Genomic DNA, 19,976 nt, shown 5'->3' with positions numbered 1-19,976 from the left:
GAAAAAGGTAAACGTTCTGGCTTTCGCGGATGGCATTGTGGTGACAGGAAAATGCGTTGGAGACCTGGAGAATATGGCACCTGTGCTGATGGAAAAAGACAAGGAAGTAGATCTAAGTGTAAAGGAAGGTAAAACGAAGTTCATAGCAACAGGAAGAAGAGCTCAATTAGGACCAAACCATCTAACAATGAGGAACCTAACAACACAGAAGACAAAACATTATGTAACAGAAAATCGTCACGAGAATTCAACCTGGGAAGAAGGGGATGGGAGGGGGGGGGGGGTAGGATGTCTAGGTGCTATACATAACACCATATACTCTAAATTACTATCCGGGCAGGCAAAATTAAAAATATAACAGACCACTATCAAACAAATGGTGTGCTACGCAAGCGAGACATGGACCCTAAAAAAAATAGAAATATTGGGGAAACTGTATCAGACAGTGAAAGAAAATGAACAGCCGAGAATAAGGAAAAACAGAGAACTCAGAGAATTATACAACTAGCTAACATCGTGACTGAAGGAGGAGAGGGAAGACCACGGTAATAAAGTCAGAGATGGATGGACAAGCCGAAGAAACGAGAACACTACGACGACCGAGAACGAAATGGAAGGATAATACAATGGGAGACATGCGGATACTGGGTCTGGGAGATGAGGTCCAGCTGACGAGAAGTGTGGAAGGCTGGAATTAGTGTGGCCAAGGACCGGCTGTAGTTTGTGTGTCCAGTGTAAGCAAGTAAGTAAGTTTTACTGAACACCTGGACTATGACAGTTGTTGAACACATGAAATTACGTCTCCCAGAGACATATTAAGTCTCAGCTTTACTTATGATAATGAGTACACGCCACAGCAGGTGATCCGGGTTCGAATTCTCAACTTGGCAAAAATTTTAATTCATTGCTTAGGGTTGTATTCGTTATCACACTTGCTGAAAGGTTCAGAGGAAGACAGTATTAATAAAAAGGCCTACAATCACAATTATTTTCGTGATTGGACCCTGTGCGACCATCTTCAGGTGCAATCGTCTAATATGTATTTTACATTTTCTCTCGAGTGAAGTGAAATGCATGTTCCTATTATGAAAACATCAGATGTTAGGAATAGTATTTCGTGAATAAAGTGCGAAAAATATGTGAGAAACACGGGGAAAATAATGGAAAACATACCGAACGAATGAGGAATAGAATTTTAACTTAGGAGACAATGTGAGTAGCTCTCTTCGACTGTTGGGAGATGATACTGTCATTTATCATATATTAAAATAATCAGAGAATCAAAACCGTTACAGAATGATTTAATCGAGATGTCTCTATGTTCAGAAGAGTGGCAATTGACAGTAAATACTGAAAAACCGGAGGTCATCCACATGAGTATCAAAATAAATGTTAATTTTCGGTTAAACAACAAATCTCACACAGCTAAAGTCTGTCAGTTCAGCTAAATATCTCCGGATTACAATACCAAGAAAATTGGAACGATCACTTAGACTGTGTTGTGGGTAAGGCGAACGTAAGACTGCGTTTTATTGGCAAAACACTTAGAAGATGCAACAAATGCAATAATAAGTCGCCTACACTCCGCTTGTTCATCCTCTTTTGGAGTATTTCTGTGCGGTATAGGATCCATATCAGACAGGATTGACGGAAGACGTCGAAAAAGTCCACAGAGGGGCAACTCGCTTTGAATTATCACGGAGTAGGCGATACAGTGTCACGGATACGATGCGTATTAAAATAAAGGCTGTTTCGCTGAGGCGAGACCATAGCGCGAAATGCAGAAATATCATGTTGACGTCAGCCTAAGTAGGGAGATGTGATCATAGCAATAATATGACAGAAATCAGAGCTCGCACGGAAGTATGCTAAATGTTCGTTTTCGATGCGCGTTGCTACAGATTACTGCGATAGAGAAATGTCTAAAGGAGGTTCGATGCACCCTCTGTCAGGCACTTAAGTGTGAATTACCGAGTACTCAGGTAGATGTAGATTATTCAACACCGAATGCAGACTGTGCTTGGTTTAAAATTTTTACAAAATTAAAGGCCCTTCGTTTTGCGGGTTTTGTCCGTGCATTTGCATTACGTTGAATCTCGGTTTGTGCAGCAGCAGCTCAGGGCGGCAGATAACATCGCTGCAGCAACTCGATAAAAGTGCAAAGGCGTTAATCCGATCGAACAAACAACACAATCACGCTCCCACAGACTCGTTAAAGCTGTTAGGCTAATTCGATAGCACGTTGGGCTTCGATACGCCTGGCTCGTCGACACGTACGCTTGTTCACGAGCTGTTAACATTAAACGTGACGCCTCCCCTTAGAGATAACAAACACGGCTCACCCAGAAATCCAGCAGCGCCGATTCATTTGCCTGTTTTTTTTAAATTTTCAATGGTAGGTTTGTATTAATATATTCGATACAGAACATTACAGGTTTCGGAACTAGAAATTCCACCTTCAGATGTACATGCTGAAGGAATTAACATCTATATTGATTACCATCTCATTTCGATTTCCTCCAGACCGGAGGTCGCTAACACAAGCTCGTGCAATGGTGTTCGACTCGAAAGTGATCATTTCGAATCCTTCCGACGTAAGAAATTTTGCTCCCTCTGCCCGGCATTGGAAAGAAATGTAATGGTAAGACGTTGCGTCAACGTCGTAAGTTAAAGTCTGGCATTCTCCACGTTGTCTCATTGAGTAAAGACATATGACACTCTTAATATGACACTACGGAATATCAGACCAGCTGTGTGGCTGGATTGAAGAGTTTTTAGCAAACAGAACACAGCATGTTGTTAACAATGGAGAGACGTCTACAGATGTTAAAGTAACCTCTGGCGTGCCACAGGGGAGTGTTATGGGACCGTTGCTTTCACAATATATATAAATGACCTAGTAGATAGTGTCGGAAGTTCCATGCGGCTTTTCGCGGATGATGCTGTAGTATACAGAGAAGTTGCAGCATTAGAAAATTGTAGCGAAATGCAGGAAGATCGGCAGCGGATAGGCACTTGGCGAAGGGAGTGACAACTGACCCTTAACATAGACAAATGTAATGTATTGCGAATACATAGAAAGAAGGATCCTTTATTGTATGATTACATGATAGCGGAACAAACACTGGTAGCAGTTACTTCTGTAAAATATCTGGGAGTATGCGTGCGGAACGATTTGAAGCGGAATGATCATATAAAATTAATTGTTGGTAAGGCGGGTACCAGGTTGAGATTCATTGGGAGAGTCCTTAGAAAATGTAATCCATCAACAAAGGAGGTGGCTTACAAAACACTCGTTCGACCTATACTTGAGTATTGCTCATCAGTGTGGGATCCGTACCAGATCGGGTTGACAGTGGAGATAGAGAAGATCCAAAGAAGAGCGGCGCGTTTCGTCACAGGGTTATTTGGTAACCGTGATAGCGTTACGGAGATGTTTAGCAAACTCAAGTGGCAGACTCTGCAAGAGAGGCGCTCTGCATCGCGGTGTAGCTTGCTGTCCAGGTTTCGAGAGGGTGCGTTTCTGGATGAGGTATCGAATATATTGCTTCACCTCCCGAGGAGATCACGAATGTAAAATTAGAGAGATTCGAGCGCGCACGGAGGCTTTCAGATAGTCGTTCTTCCCGCGAACCATATGCGACTGGAACAGAAAAGGGAGGTAATGACAGTGGCACGTAAAGTGCCACCCGCCACACACCGTTGGGTGGCTTGCGGAGTATAAATGTAGATGTAGATGTAGTAGATGTATTAATGCTATCGCTGGGGAAATATTGCAGGCTGCGTGCAGTTTCCGGCTTTTACTGACTCTGTCCCTCTTTTTTCGTCATTACCAAATACAAATACAACTCTCAGTTATACATCCCAGGATAAAGGAGAGTGCTTTTGATATTCAGTAGCTGCATTCACTTAACAGGATATGTAGACCTGAGGCGGCTCCATTGTTTAGTTTCAGGTGTACGTAGACAGAGCAAGAGACAAAGGATAAGGAGTTATGAAGCAATCCCTAATCATTTCCCATTGTGTTAAGAAACTCAGAGGAAAGGTAGAGCTAGATTAAAAAAGAATGTTAATTAATTTCAAACCGAGTTTCTGCAGCAAACAGGGTGTAATATACAAAATATGCTTATAAATCCGAAGTTCAAAAATTACAGATACTCGACGAAAATGGTACAGAAAGTCTTGAGGGAAATGATTTTTTTGCGTAGGCTATTTTTATTTTTGAAATAAAGATTTTATTTAATGATTTAGGTGCTAGCTAATTTCATTCCCTTGAGCATTTTCAACCTATCTATATTACTTGCACCACAATAAAAAATGTGGTCCTACAGTACCTTATATTTCACACAACTGTGTGGAATGAGCTACATCTTTTGGCGCCCTTAATCAAAGTGGATTACGATCATGTTTTTTACGGGTTCAACTATTTCAGAAGCCCTTAAGAGGGTTTTGTCATAGTGCTCACGTTCAACACCTTAACATAATATAGCTTTACGTTTCAAATTGAACTACATATGGCGTTAACTTTGGTTCCCTTGCAAAGCACTGACTCATCAGTAGAGAGAAATTGTGTTCCCAATTTATCCTATTGAAACCCACTTCGACAGTAATACCAACGAAATGCCAGCTCGGCGTAACAAAATAGATTGTGCACTGTTTCTGCTCTACTGACGCACATAATGCTGTGTAACTTTTTAGAACTTAGGAAAATCTTCAGTCCTCGTCTTTTGATGATACAGCTCTGCTCACTGAAGCTTCGAGTGCTTTTCTTTTTCTTCCCTTGGGGCATTTAACGATTCTGAAATATTTTGTGGTTTACTGGTTAACAGACTGTCCAGTATTTTTCTTACCCTTCCCGTAAAAACCGGATTCCTGTGTGATGATGTTAATGATATAGTTTTATTCTGGGACTAACATAGCTGTTACGTCATAACATCGTTTTTGTAACAGATATGAAACTTCAGTCGAATTTAAGGAAGCTGCTGACTGCCCTATAATCAAAATTAAAACAAAGTAGATCTATGTGATTGTTGCAAGCCAAGCCGGACTCAACAAATTTAATCATTTGTCCAGTACTAATGTCGATTCACCGTACTAATGAGACAGCTCAAAGATAAGTAGCTATTCCCTAATGATATAAGAATCAACTTTTCAATGAACGAGTTGTTCCAGTACATCTGTTTTGAAAACATTTTGTGTTGCAGCTCATTGTTCTTTTTAAGCAAATATTCAATTTTGCTATTATTTTAGCCAGTGATACATTTAGTTCCGCATTTTATCTTATTTCCACTTCATCCTTCTCTTGTTCAATACTTCAGTGTTAGCGTGAAGCGTATTTATACATACACAAATACAAAGAAGGTAAGCGCGAGAAACAGAAAAGAAAGGAACGGCAGCCATCTAATCCGCACGAAGTTTCCATGAAGCGTGATCCACCCCCTAGCTATGTAACTTATGAAATAGCAATGCTGACAGTCTGTTACGTCATCTCCTGACTTAAGGCCCCATTGGAGATCACAGATACACAGACTACAGGCTGTTTCCCAGCCGTAGATGTTGGATTTTGAACTGGAGTCAATTTTTAAAACAAATCTTTGCTTGTCTCCACGTGACTATACCTCAAATACAATAATATTGTGATTGACAGATTACAGTGCGTGTATTGGGGGTAGGGGTGGAGAGGGGGGTCAGTGTGCCTGCAAATAGCCAACCACACCCGACAAGTCTCTGTATGGACCTACAAAACAGGCAACAAAGTAATCACGTGGCGTTCAAGAAAGAACTAAGACTAGCCGGCTGCTGGCTTCCACCTCTCGTTTCGCTGAAACGTAAATCACTAAGTATAGGAGGACCTCGCTATAGATATCCTGCTGAAGATAAATTTTTGGGAGCAACGAGAGTGCCATTAAGACACGCTGACAGTTGAACCAAGAAAACAAATGAATTTTGCTATTTGAGTTTCCCGTACTTTTTGTCGTCTGAATGTAATATGAGACATACTATACATTCCTATGCAGAACATTGTACCATTAAAGATTCACTTATTCTGCACAAGAGAGAGCCGTTAACATAGATTTTTTTTTTAAAGATTTATATATTAGTATGCCACCTCTGGTAGCTGTTTTGGTATTATCGCCACAGCGCTGAAAAAGCACGAAACGAATAAACGCGAGAACTAGTGGGCGAGCAGTCTGTCGCAGAACGCTTGTAATTTGTTTACTGAACCAAAGCCTTGGAGGCAAAGAAAAGTTGGGGAGAAGTTTGGCTTCATAAAAAGTTAAGTTATCACGGAAATAATTAAGATCTTACGCTTAATTCTGGAAGGCTACCAAGTGAGAACTATTTGTACAAAGCAGCTGAAGCTTACTGGCGGAATGCAATATTCTGTAACAACTTATCTAATAAACAGAAAATTTTACTGAACGAGGTTTTTGTAATGTTAAAGTACGTCTGCGGCATTTATGAAGCTCCCAGCAATATAGTCGTAAGATGAAATAGCATGTTCAAAAGAACGTTGATATAGTATATTGGCATACTAATGATTTATACTATTTACAGAATCCGCTAGAGAATAATGAAACAATCGTGTTAAAAGGGTTTTGCCACAAGATTTAGTACCCGTGGTCAAGGGGTAGCGTCTTTGATTCATAATCAAAACCGTCTTCGGTCCCGGGTTCGATCCACGCCACTGCCTAAATTTTGGTAAATAATCAGGATTGGCGGCCGAAGACTTCCGGCATAAGAAGTCAGCCTCATTCTGCCAACGGCCTTGTCAAAGAAGGCGGAGGAGCGGATAGAGGTTCAGGGCACTCTCTTGTCTTAGGGGTGGGAAATTGCCCCTAAAGGCGGAAGAATCAGCAATGATCAACGACATGAGGATGCAGAAGGCAATGGAAACCACTGCATTAAAGACACGTAACGTGTATCCACAGGACATGTGGCCTGTAATTGAAAAGGTGTCATGATGATCTCTCCATTGGAAAAAGATTCCGGAATAGTCCCCCATTCGGATCTCCGGAAGCGGACTGCCAGGGGCGAGGTTACCATGAGAAAAAGATTGAATAATCAACGAAAGGACGAGTCGGGGCGTGGAATGTCAGAAGCTTGAACGTGGTAGGGAAACTAGAAAATCTGAAAAGGGAAATGCAAAGGCTCAAACTAGATATAGTAGGGGTCAGTGAAGTGAAGTGGAAGGAAGACAATGATTTCTGACCAGATGAATATCGGGAAATATCAACAGCAGCAGAAAATGGTATAACAGGTGTAGGATTCGTTATGAATAGGAAGGTAGGGCAGAGGGTGTGTTACTGTGAACAGTTCAGTGACCGGGTTGTTCTAATCAGAATCGACAGCAGACCAACACCGACAACGATAGTTCAGGTATACATGCCGACGTCGCAAGCTGAAGATGAACAGATAGAGAAAGTGTATGAGGATATTGAAAGAGTAATGCAGTATGTAAAGGGGGACGAAGATCTAATACCCATGGGCGACTCGAATGCAGTTGTAGGGGATGGAGTAGAAAACAAAGTTACAGGAGAATATGGGCTTGGGACAAAGAATGAAAGAGGAGAAAGACTAACTGAGTTCTGTAACACGTTTCAGCTAGTAACAGCGAATACCCTATTCAAGAATCACAAGAGGAAGAGGTATACTTGGAAAAGGCCGGGAGGTACGCGAAGATTTCAATTAGATTACATCGTGGTCAGACAGAGATTCCGAAATCAGGTACTGGATTGTAAGGCGTACCTAGGAGCAGATATAGACTCAGATCACAATATAGTAGTAATGAAAAGTAAGCTGAAGTTCAAGACATTAGTCAGGAAGAATCAATACGGAAAGAAGTGGGATACGGAAGTACTAAGGAATGACGAGATGCGTTTGAAGTTCTCTAACGCTATAGATACAGCAATAAGGAATAGCGCAGTAGGCAATACAGTTGAAGAGGAATGGACATCTGTAAAAAGGGCCATCACAGAAGTTGGGAAGGAAAACATAGGTACAAAGAAGGTAGCTGCGAAGAAACCATGGGTAACAGAAGAAATACTTCAGTTGATTGATGAAATGAGGAAGTACAAACATGTTCCGGGAAAATCAGGAATACAGAAATACAAGTCGCTGAGGAATGAAATAAATAAGAAGTGCAGGGAAGCTAAGACGAAATGGCTGCAGGAAAAATGTGAAGACATCGAAAAAGATATGATTGTCGGAAGGAGACTCAGCATACAGGAAAGTCAAAAAAACCTTTAGTGACATTAAAAGCAACGGTGGTAACATTAAGAGTGCAACGGGAATTCTACTGTTAAATGCAGAGGAGAGAGCAGATAGGTGGAAAGAATACATTGAAAGCCCCTGTGAGGGTGAAGATTTGTCTGATGTGATAGAAGAAGAAACAGGAGTCGATTTAGAAGAGATAGGGGATCCAGTGTTAGACTCGGAATTTAAAAGAGCTTTGGAGGACTTACGGTCAAATAAGGCAGAAGGGATAGATAACATTCCATCAGAATTTCTAAAATCATTGGGGGTAGTGGCAACTAAAAGACTATTCACGTTGGTGTGTAGAATATATGAGTCTGGCGATATACCATCTGACTTTCGGAAAAGCATCATCCACACAATTCCGAAGACGGCAAGAGCTGACAAGTTCGAGAATTATCGCACAATCAGCTTAACAGCTCATGCATCGAAGTTGCTTACAGGAATAATATACAGATGAATGGAAAAAAAAATTGAGAATGCGCTAGGTAACGATCAGCTTGGCTTTAGGAAAAGTAAAGGGACGAGAGAGGCAATTCTGACTTTACGGCTAATAATGGAAGCAAGGCTAAAGGAAAATCAAGACACTTTCATAGGATTTGTCGACCTGGAAAAAGCGTTCGACAATATAAAATGGTGCAAGCTGTTCGAGATTCTGAAAAAAGTAGGGGTAAGCTACAGGGAGAGACGGGTCATATACAATATGTACAACAACCAAGAGGGAATAATAAGAGGGGACGATCAAGAACGAAGTGCTCGTATTAAGAAGGGTGTAAGACAAGGCTGTAGCCTTTCGCCCCTACTCTTCAAACTGTACATCGAGGAAGCAATAATGGAAATAAAAGAAAGGTTCAGGAGTGGAATTAAAATACAAGGTCAAAGGATATCAATGATACGATTCGCTAATGACATTGCTATCCTGAGTGAAAGTGAAGAAGAATTAAATGATCTGCTGAACGGAATGAACAGTCTAATGAGTTCACAGTATGGTTTGAGAGTAAATCGGAGAAAGACGAAGGTAATGAGAAGTAGTAGAAATGAGAACAGCGAGAAACTTAACATCAGGATTGATGGTCACGAAGTCAATGAAGTTACGGAATTCTGCTACCTAGGCAGTAAAATAACCAATGACGGACGGAGGAAGGAGGACATCAAAAGCAGACTCGCTATGGCAAAAAAGGCATTTCTGGCCAAGAGAAGTCTACTAATATCAAATACCGGCCTTAATTTGAGGACGAAATTTCTGAGGATGTACGTCTGGAGTACAGCATTGTATGGTAGTGGAACATGGACTGTGGGAAAACCGAAACAGAAGAGAATCGAAGCATTTCAGATGTGGTGCTACAGAAGAATGTTGAAAATTAGGTGGGCTGATAAGGTAAGGAATGAGGAGGTTCTACACAGAATCGGAGAGGAAAGGAATATGTGGAAAACACTGATAAGGAGAAGGGACAGGATGATAGGACATCTGCTAAGACATGAGGGAATGACTTCCATGGTACTAGAGGGAGCTGTAGAGGGCAAAAACTGTAGAGGAAGACAGAGATTGGAATACGACAAGCAAATAATTGAGGACGTAGGTTGCAAGTGATACTCTGAGATGGAGAGGTTAGCACAGGAAAGGAATTCGTGGCGGGCCGCATCAACCCAGTCAGTAGACTGATGACAAAAAAAAAAAAAAAAAAAAAAAAAAAAAAAAAAAAAAAAAAAAAAAAAAAAAAAAAAAAAAAAAAAAAACAAGATTGCAACCTGAAAGTACGTTGTTTCTCGTGTCTATCGAAGATACATGAATATTTTGAAAGAAAAAAGACGAATTCGTCATTTTGAAGATAAAATGTGTGTGAACTCCAAATGTGGACACTGTACTAAGGCAGCGATCAGCGGGCAATTTGTGGCTACTGCTCGTAGCTCCTGTCTCTGGTTGTACGTTTCAAGATTTTCTAGTTGATGATGTATTATTGTCGACGCCCAGTTTTGTAGCAGTGGTAAAGGGCTGACGTTTCAGGAACTAGGAAGTTCTCAGCACGTTGTATCGTTTCTGGTTTACAAGGTATCACAGTCAACTTTACGTTAAGGTCTTTAGTTTCAAAAATTATAATATTTGTCAGTAATAATGATAATTGCACATACTCTTGGTATAAGAGGTTTTCCTTACTGATCCCGCAATTTGATTAACGCAGCACTGCGCTACGTTCTACATCTACATCTACATGGGTACACTGCAAATGACATTTAAGTGCCTGGCAGAGGGTTCATCGAACCACCTTCACAATTCTCTATTGCAATAATTTTATATGAGATTTCGATTCCAATTAACAGCACAGTTGGCACAGAAACGTGGTTACTGAACTCATCCATTGACAGCGTATGAGATAACAAATATTGGGAACCGAGAATACGATCTCTTACATTTTAACTAGCTAAGCATGAAGAGGACTTTCAGCGACTATTTTTAGTTCATTATAAAGTTCTTTCCGGCACAATAACTGCCACATTAGCCAAGGATGTTCAAAGCACACAGTAAAGTGTTACCATCTAATGCCTAATCTTAGTCATTATTCGATTCCACATCGTGGGAAAGAGCATGTACTGACAACGATAAAAATGTGTGGAACCTGTTAGAGTATTGGAGAATTTAGGAATTCCTCCAGTGAAGTTGTCTGCGTGAACGGAAGGATGAGGCGAAGTGACAGGTGGGAGTGGATGTACTAGAAGATGAAACATACATGTTATTGGCAGTCAGACGTGCAATGTCCCCTCAGTAGTATCGGAACCAAAACTGCAGTGTTTCTGCAGTTCATGGAGAGGGGCGACCGAACTTTCGTAAAGTCTGCGTACTAAAAGACACCCTTCTGCTTGTTGTCTGTTCTAATCTGTCCATTGCCATCACTGCTCTTTGCTGATGTGAGTTGGTTACTTGGTAATGTGAGAGAAGGGGACCGAACAACGAGGCCATCAGTACCATCGGACTGGGGAAGGATGTCGGCGTGCCCTTTCAAAGGAACCATTCCGGCATATGGGTGAAGCGATGAAGTAAAATCACGGAAAACTTAAATCAGGGTGGGAGGACGCGGGTTTTAACCGTCGTTCCTCCCGAATAAGAGAGCAGTGTACTAACCATTGCACCACCTCACTCGATATGAAGCGAGTCGTCGGTCTTTTTGTTACTATGAACAGCGGGCGTAGAACTGAATTTAAAACATTGTAGAATGCCGACTTAGCTCAGTGTTGAGTACCAGCCTAGTTTTCAAAACACCAAGGTTAGGATGGAAAACCTTAGAGCATGGCGCACCTGAGAGTTAGAACAGCTATTTTCGTAATACACGGATAATTTTTCTTGATAGATCGTAATGATGTGGAACGAATCATTTTACATTCACATCACATTTTAATTTGTAAATATAGCTACATTCTGAACACTTATGAGGTTACTTTATTTTATATTTGATACACAGATTTTAGTTGGTGATTCTTATTCACAACCTTTCACACATTACTATAAAATAAATTCTTCTACGGAAGGGAAGGAGTTGTCAAGGGGAAACTTTTTCACTTTGCTTTTAAATTTTGCCTTGCTGTGGTGTCAGACATATCACCTGATAAGTAATCTACATCTACATCTACATGGATACTCTGCAAATCAGATTTAAGTGCCTGGCAGAGGGTTCATCGAACCACCTTCACAATTCTCTATTATTCCAATCTCGAATAGTGCGCGGAAAGAATGAACACCTATATCTTTCCGTACGAGCTCTGGTTTCCCTTATTTAATCGTGGTGATCGTTCCGCCCTATTTAGGTCGGTGTCAACAAAATATTTTCGCATTCGGAGGAGAAAGTTAGTGATTGTAATGCCGTGAGAAGATTCCGTCGCAGCGGAAAACGCCTTTCTTTTAATGATTTCCAGCCCAAATCCTGTATCATTTCTCTGACACTCTCTCCCATATTTCGCGATAATACAAAACGTGCTACCTTTCTTTGAACTTTTTCGATGTACTCCGTCAGTCCTACCTGGTAAGGATCCCACACCGCGCAGCAGTATACTAAAAAAGGACGGACAAGCGTAGTGGGAGGCAGTCTCCTTAGTAGGTCTGTTACATTTTTTAAGTGTCCTGCCAATAAAACGCAGCCTTTGGTTAGCCTTCCCCACAACATTTTCTATGTGTTCTTTCCAATTTAAGTTGTTGCTAATTGTAATACCTAGGTATTTAGTTGAATTTACGGCTTTTAGATTAGACTGATTTATCGTGTAACCGAAGATTAAACATTTATGTTGCACCATTGTACACCCTTTTTGTGCTAAATGCAACCTTAACGTCGAGTAATTAATGTCATTTTTCCTTCTGGTGTAGTAATTATGCAGATCATTGTTCCTTTTAAGCTGTAGTAGTCTATTCACAACGAACTTCGTGACGGAATAAATGCAGTGTGAATCAGAAATTAGGATGCATAAATGCCCAATTCTTTCATATATATCAACAAGATGATCGTGGATGGGCAGCAAATATTATTCTTACATCAGGTTTTTGACCAATGAGGACTTCGTTTCTTAAAGATGAGTTGCGGCAGAACATTATTCCATACGAAGTTACTGATTGAAAAGATACAAAATATGTCAAGTTACTGATGTGTCTCTCCTCAAGATTGAAAATGATTCCAAGTGCAAACGTGACTGAAATAAGTTGTCTTAGGCATTCCAAACCGTGCTTTTTTCCAGCGTAAATTCTCATCAGCATGGACACCCAAGAATTTTGACGTTTTTACGTTATTTATTATTTCCTCGCCATGTTTTACACTTATCACTGGCATTAAATCTGTAAATGTCCAGAACTGAATATGTTGTGTCTCATTAAAACAGGATGAGATCATTCGCAGAAAACCAGTCAATGATTCTTTTAAGAACATTGTTTAGCATTTCTTCTGTTACTGTTGTATGCTTGGACTGATTACAATATTAGTGTGATCTGCAAAAATAACCAATTTTCTTGTTATATATTAGATGGAAGATCATTAATATATATATTCATTGTGGAAACTGCCGCATCGTATGTTCTACGGATAGGATGACTCATTCATCACCCACACATTTGGCCTGTATTAGTTTCTTTCAGACGTTTTTTGCTACTTCGTGAGCACTTGTTGAGGAAAGCGATGTACTGACTACGGGAATATTACCTGAGAACCTAGTACCCACGTACCAGCTGAATTTTTGAGACTCAAAATGGCTTCGCTTGGATCGAATTGCATGTTAACCTGCATTGGCTTGTAACAAGGTTACTCTTACCATATCGAAAATCGGTATACCTTTTGATATTTTTTACGAATGTTGTTAAGTCAATGGTGAGGGACAGCATTGGGAAAATAGACTTACGCGCGTGAGAGAAGCAAAAATCAAATTTGTTTTGCCCAACTTACATAGTGTGACGAAAGTAAAACGCAGTCTTGCTTGTGTTCACGGTAATATCACACTGCCCTGGAGATTAAGTGAGTGGCATATATCTTTTATTTTTTACACTTAGGATTTTAATTTTACGACACAACAGCATAAGCATTTCAAAACGCCTTATTCGGTTTCAGTCAGTCGGTGATCATCTTCAGATTAAAGGAACATGTTGCAAGCCGTTTGCATTGCTTTTTTAACAATACTTAAGTTGAGTAATGGATAAAATGCGGTAACAGAAGTCGTGAAATAGCTGCCCTGCATGGACAACCACATTATGCAATACGATCAAAGTGAAGGTATTAGTAAAAACTGACGCATTCGAACAAAGATGTCAGCAAATGCTTTCAAATGGCTTGAAATACTGACGCAGAACTGAGGAAGAAGCTGCCGTAGAAGTACAATCTAGAGGATAGCCAATAAATGCTCACAGATTACCATTTATATGACCTCCTCCTTTGCTATTTTTGACCGGGACCAGGAGACATCTGTGTACGTTGGAGTGGAACGCACAGGTATGTCAAACGGCGTTCACTCAGCCACTACCATATGGGTGAATACGTACAGGTATCAGAGCGGTCTTGGACATAAATCCGCATTTTAAGGCCCAACTGAAGGCAAATGTTTGCCAAACTAAAGAGCGAGCTGAAAAATGGGACGTCAACACGTAATAAACGTAACTGCATCGTATGTCTGGAGTGCGGGACTTCGGCTGATCGATTTCCAATAATAAAATATCAACTGCCGTTATTTTGGTTTTATTTGTTAGGCAACCAGTTTCGATGTTACATTTTGCTGACAGCTGTCCAAGGAGCGCAGATGCTCGTGGGAAAAAAATCTTCACTATACCAGTTGACAGTGCTGCAATGGTTTCTGGCACGAGGATTACTCGATATATTCAGGCCTGTAGAGACATAATGTAATGCCGAAACTGGTTTCCTGACAAATAAAACCAAAATAACGGCTATTGGTATTTTGTTGTCAACACGTAATGGAAGAGACGGAACTTGGCAATCGAGCGCTCTAGGAATAACTTTCTTTTCGGTTTTCTGTGGCATTGTTTTCCTTCGTAACTGTAGGCAGTAAATAACAGCTAAAAAATCAGTTGCAAAGTAACTTCACTGGCCGGGAAAAGAACATGAGCTGGTCAGTCGGGCTAGCTGTGGATACTACTGTATGCTGAAAATTAATGCCGCTGAATTTTTTATGCCGTTCTCATTATTGGCTGGGATATTACATGTCATGTATATTACTCCGTCGACTTCCCTGTTTTGCCGACGGAAGTTGCAACCATCTGCCGTTAGAGGGCTCCAAATTGTAGCATCTAACATGGTGATGTGTAGTGTACCTATGCTGGTGCGTGAGGAATAACACGTTGTATTTCAGTTTCTAATCCCAGAAAACGTGCCTGCAATACTGATATCCATAGAACCTGTGTGTTGTGCTGATTTTATCGACACAGGAAATTTGCAACATTGGTTGTTGGTGTTCGTAATGAAGGAAAAGGTGGTGCTAACCTCAAAATGTGGACGGCTGCATACGGCAACAGAATGGACTCATCGGAATCAGGTTGACGAACTGATCAGAAAAAATCGTGAGGAAACACAGACCAGCTCTTAGGTGAGTGTGGCGTAATCACGAGAGCGTGTAAAGGCCATCATTGCAGAAATGCGGTATAGAAAGCAAAGTGACGGTGGATACCTCATGCTCGCTTCTGAGGTGAAACATAGGGGAATGAACATGTGTCAATAGTCTCTTCTGCGTTTTGAGCGCAAAGTAATTGGATTCCTTAACAACACGGTGACAAGTGATGAAAGCTGGTTCCACGATTCTGAGCCCGAGGGGAAGAGATTATCGATGGAGAACGCCTACGAAGGCTTCACTTTGAGAGTGACTGAACAGCGCAAGTAGAGGTGAGGTTGTGGCTCCGTCAACAAAGTCAAACATTCTGCTGGGGCGGTATCGACAACCTGGTCTCTCGCTGGGAGAAATGTGTTCGTCGCCAGAGTTATCAAGCTGAGAAATAAATAGATAGTCACGAAGAATAAAGATGCAGAATGTAAATAGTGTAAAAATATTCTGCATCTGATGAGGAACCGTAATCTCAATTGTAAGTCTGTTCTTTATTGAACACGGCTGTTGATGTTCAAAGAAGAGTCTCACACTGGACTGCGCTGTTTCTTGCCATAGCAATGCAATGACGAAATAAAACAACGTCTCGCACAGTGCAGGTATCACAGTAATATAGTGCGAACACAAGGAGGTGAAGACACCGGGTCAAATGGAGATTTGAGCCGCGCCAGGAGGGGTCTCGGATAGCAGAAGAAGGTGAGGCCACTTTTCGCGACAAGCGGAAAATCCGGGTTCGATAATGGTCCGGCACAAATCAACATTTGTTCTCAGATATTCTACAGGTGATACGAAACCATAATCGTAATTTGCGATTTCTTTCTTAATGCTGATAAAGTTTATTTTAGATCATTACTTTTCAGCACACGCTTTCATGTTGCGCTGCCCGCATGCGGCGAGCGGTGTAACGCAGTCCTTACCGTACTGGTAGTCGGTGTCTATGTCGTTGTCAGCGTCGCTGAGGTCTTCGTCGGAGCCGCCGCCGCTGCCCTCCTCGGAGGTGGAGTCCATGTCCACGTCGTCATCGTCGTCGTCGGCGTCGGCGTCGCCGTACCCCTCCACGACGACGGGCGCCGTGTCGTTGGTGAGCGCCACGTCTGCGTCGCATTGTTCGGACACCGCCTCCGCGGAGGGCACCACTGTCAGCTGCTCCAGGTCGCCCTGCACACGTCATACGTCACACATCACTCGTCACTGCGCCAATGGCCCCAATAGAAATCATTTACACTGAAGTGACAAAGAAACTGGAAGAGGCATGCGTATTGAAGTACATATATAAACGAGAAGAATACGGCGCTGCGATCACCAACGCCTGTATAAGACGACAAGTGTCTGGTGCAGTTGTTACATTGATTACTGCTGCTACAATGGCAGCTTATCAAGATTTAAGTGAGTTTGAACGTCGTGTTATAGTCGGCGCACGAGCTATGGGATACAGCATCTACGAGATAGCGATGAAGTGAGGATGTTGCCGTACGACCATTTCACGAGTGTACCGTGAATATCAGGAACCCGGTAAAACATCAAATCTCAGACATCGCTGTAGCCGGAAAATAGATCTTGCAAGAAGAGGACAAATGACGACTGAAGAGAATCCTTCAACGTGACAGAAGTGCAACTCTTCCGCAGATTGCTGCGGATTTCAGTGCTGGGGCATCAACAAGTGTCAGCGTGCGAACCATTCAACGAAACATTCTGGATACGCGCATTCAGAGCCGAAGCCCACTGGTGTACGATTGATGACAGGACGCTTTACGCCTCGCTTGAGTCCGTCAACTCCGAAATTGGACTGTCGATGAAAATGGTTCAAATGGCTCTGAGCACTATGGGACTCAACTGCTGAGGTCATTAGTCCCCTAGAACTTAGAACTAATTAAACGTAACTAACCTAAGGACATCACAAACATCCATGCCCGAGGCAGGATTCGAACCTGCGACCGTAGCGGTCTTGCGGTTCCAGACTGCAGCGCCTTTAACCGCACGGCCACTTCGGCCGGCGGACTGTCGATGACTGGACAAATGTTGCCGGGTTGGACGAGTCTAGTTTCAAATGGTATCGAGCGGATGGACCTGTAGGGTTTTGAGACAACCTCTTGAATCAATAGGCCCTGCATGTCATCAGGGGACTGTTCAAGCAGGTGGAGGCTCTGTAATGGTGTGGGGCGTGTACAGTTGGAGTGATATGGGACCCCTGCTACGTCTAGATACGACTATGACAGGTGACACGTACGTAAGCACCCTGTCTGATCACCTGCATCCATTCATGTCCATTGTGCATTCCGACGGACTTGGGCAATTCCAGCAGGATAATACGACACTCCACACGTACGGAAGTGCTACAGCGTGGCTCCAGGAACACTCTTCTGAGTTTAAACACTTCCGCTGGCCACCAGACTCCACAGACATGAACGTTATTGAGCATACGCCACGTGCTGTTCAGATGAGATCTCCATCCCCTCGTACTCTTACGGATTTATGGTCAGCCTTGACGATTCATGTTGTCAGTTGCCTCCAGTACTTCTTCAAGCATTAGTCGACTCCATGCCACGTCGTGCTGCGGCACTTCTGCGTGCTCGCGGGGGCCCTAAGCGATATTAGGCAGGTGTATCTTCATTGTATCTGTAGTATATAAGTATGCTGAATATCTAAGTTAACGTGGTTGATAACTCAGTCCACGCAGTAATACAGGTTTTCGGAAATTCCCGCTACTAACTTCTAGGACTCATAGAGGGTCGTGAGTACATAATATTTGGAATAGAAACCCATGTCCGGAAACCTTCCGTTGTGCAACGAATGAGACGTTTAACTCATCCAGTTCTGCTTGAGGAATTGAACTAGGCGTGACGCAGTACAATTATTAGGTAACGATTCTAAAGGAAACCCAACGAAACATCCACTTCTCACTTAAGCATATTTGTTTGTATTAACATTTGAACATATCGTATTTACATTATTTCAAAATAAAAGAAACATTTAACTCTGCTTACAGAACAGTACTGGATGCATTACAACATTGGCTCGATGTGGCAACCATCAATGTTGTTACAGGCAATGTACCTAGGGAGCATGTTCTAGCACACACTCTCTATCTCACCTTGCGTCTCTTCAATTTATAGTGCAGCTGCCTGAATTCGTGCCGGCAACTGTTTCTCTGACGGTGCAGTTCTAGCACATTCAACATTAAACAAGACCCTATACGAAGTAGTCCATAGAAGTAAAATCCGGCGGTAATGGCGGCCAGGCGATTCGATTACTTTGGCCTATCCATCTTTTACCAAATCGTCTGCTGAGATGCCTCCGAAACGACGTGAGATGTGAGATGCCGCACCATCATGCTGAAGCCACATTTCCTAAGCGACATTCAGTGGCACAGCTTCACGTCATCCTGTCCATCCTATTCCATACCAGGACAAGCAGCTCTGAGGCTTTTCTCTCTCCATCAGCAGACGCAGAAGCGTTACACATCTGAACTGAAATCGTCGTAAAACGGAAACCGTAAGTTTCCGGACATGGATTCCTATTCGAAATAGTATGTACTCAGTCGCTTCTACAAGTCCCAGTAGTCTGTAACGGGAATTTCCGAACAACCTGTATATAGTATCAAAATACACTGCACTCTTAGCTTAGGATGTCCACCGAAGTTTATAGTGGGGGCAGGGAAAGTGGAAGGGGTGGAGTAAGACACTAAACTGGCGAATTTTTATGTAAATCCGCTAGTCAGTTTAGAAACGTGTCATAGCACAAGACCTAAATTTTACATATAACAGAAGAACTTAGAACACTGGAGAACACCGATGGTTATCCATTGATTCCTAGAAGTGATGTGGCTCACCACGAAATCCTCTCTTCCACCAACCTCTTCTCAGAATAACACCTGTGCCAAACGTCCTGAGACATTTGTAAGACTTAACAAAGTCTCTACAGTTACCGTCTGCAGCTCCCTCTAGTACTATGGAACCTATTCTCTGATATCATAGCACCTGTCCTACCATCCTGTCTCTTTTTTTTTTGCCAATATTTTCCTTATGTTCTTCCCTGAGCTGATTCTGTGGAGACTATCCCGTTCCTCACCTTATCACTCCACCTAGTTTTTTGCTTCATTCTGTAGCATTGCATCTCAAAGTCTTTGATTTTATTGTTTTCTCGTTTTCCCACATTCCATGTTTCACTACCATACAATGATGTGCTCCCATTGTACATTCTCCAAAATTTATTCCTCAACTCTAGGCCTATATTTGACAATAGTAGACTACTCTCGGCTAGAATCTATATACATGGTATGTTCGTCCTGGAAGAGCACTCTGTAGGCCCAGAACATGGGGCTGCGGCGGCGACTTGACAGCGTCCATCCGTAGCATCACATGTGAACATGATTGCAGATCTTTCTGCACGTACGTAGTTACAGCCCCATGTCTCGCGACAGCGAATGGGCGAAGTCTGGCCATATGTCCGCGCACTGTTAGCATTACATATGACAATTCAGTCCGTCGCGCCCCAGTTTGATCAGCGCTGAGTTCTGCTGCAGTCATAAGGGTTCACCATATACCAATTCTGCAGTGGATGCTCCTAAATCTGTTTTTAATGCTATACGAAGACCCAACATACCTAGTGGAAGAGCTAACGACCAAGATTGTGAGTGGCAGATTAACGCG

The 19,976-nt window shown here is 42.2% G+C and overlaps 1 protein-coding gene across 1 annotated transcript in view; it reads right to left on the bottom strand.

Moving 5' to 3' along the window:
• LOC124613713 (papilin) overlaps nt 1-19,976 on the bottom strand; it is a 232,959-nt gene that overhangs the window by 41,974 nt on the left and 171,009 nt on the right. Inside the window, exon 8 of the mRNA XM_047142433.1 lies at nt 16,245-16,485. Within this exon, the coding sequence (XP_046998389.1) occupies nt 16,245-16,485 (241 nt within the window). The remainder of the gene's footprint in view (nt 1-16,244; nt 16,486-19,976) is intronic.

This window comes from Schistocerca americana, chromosome 4, assembly GCF_021461395.2.
Source record: "Schistocerca americana isolate TAMUIC-IGC-003095 chromosome 4, iqSchAmer2.1, whole genome shotgun sequence".
Lineage (NCBI taxonomy): Eukaryota > Metazoa > Arthropoda > Insecta > Orthoptera > Acrididae > Schistocerca > Schistocerca americana.
Note: the sequence above shows the minus strand (reverse complement) of the source record. Positions and strands in the feature narration are given on the sequence as shown.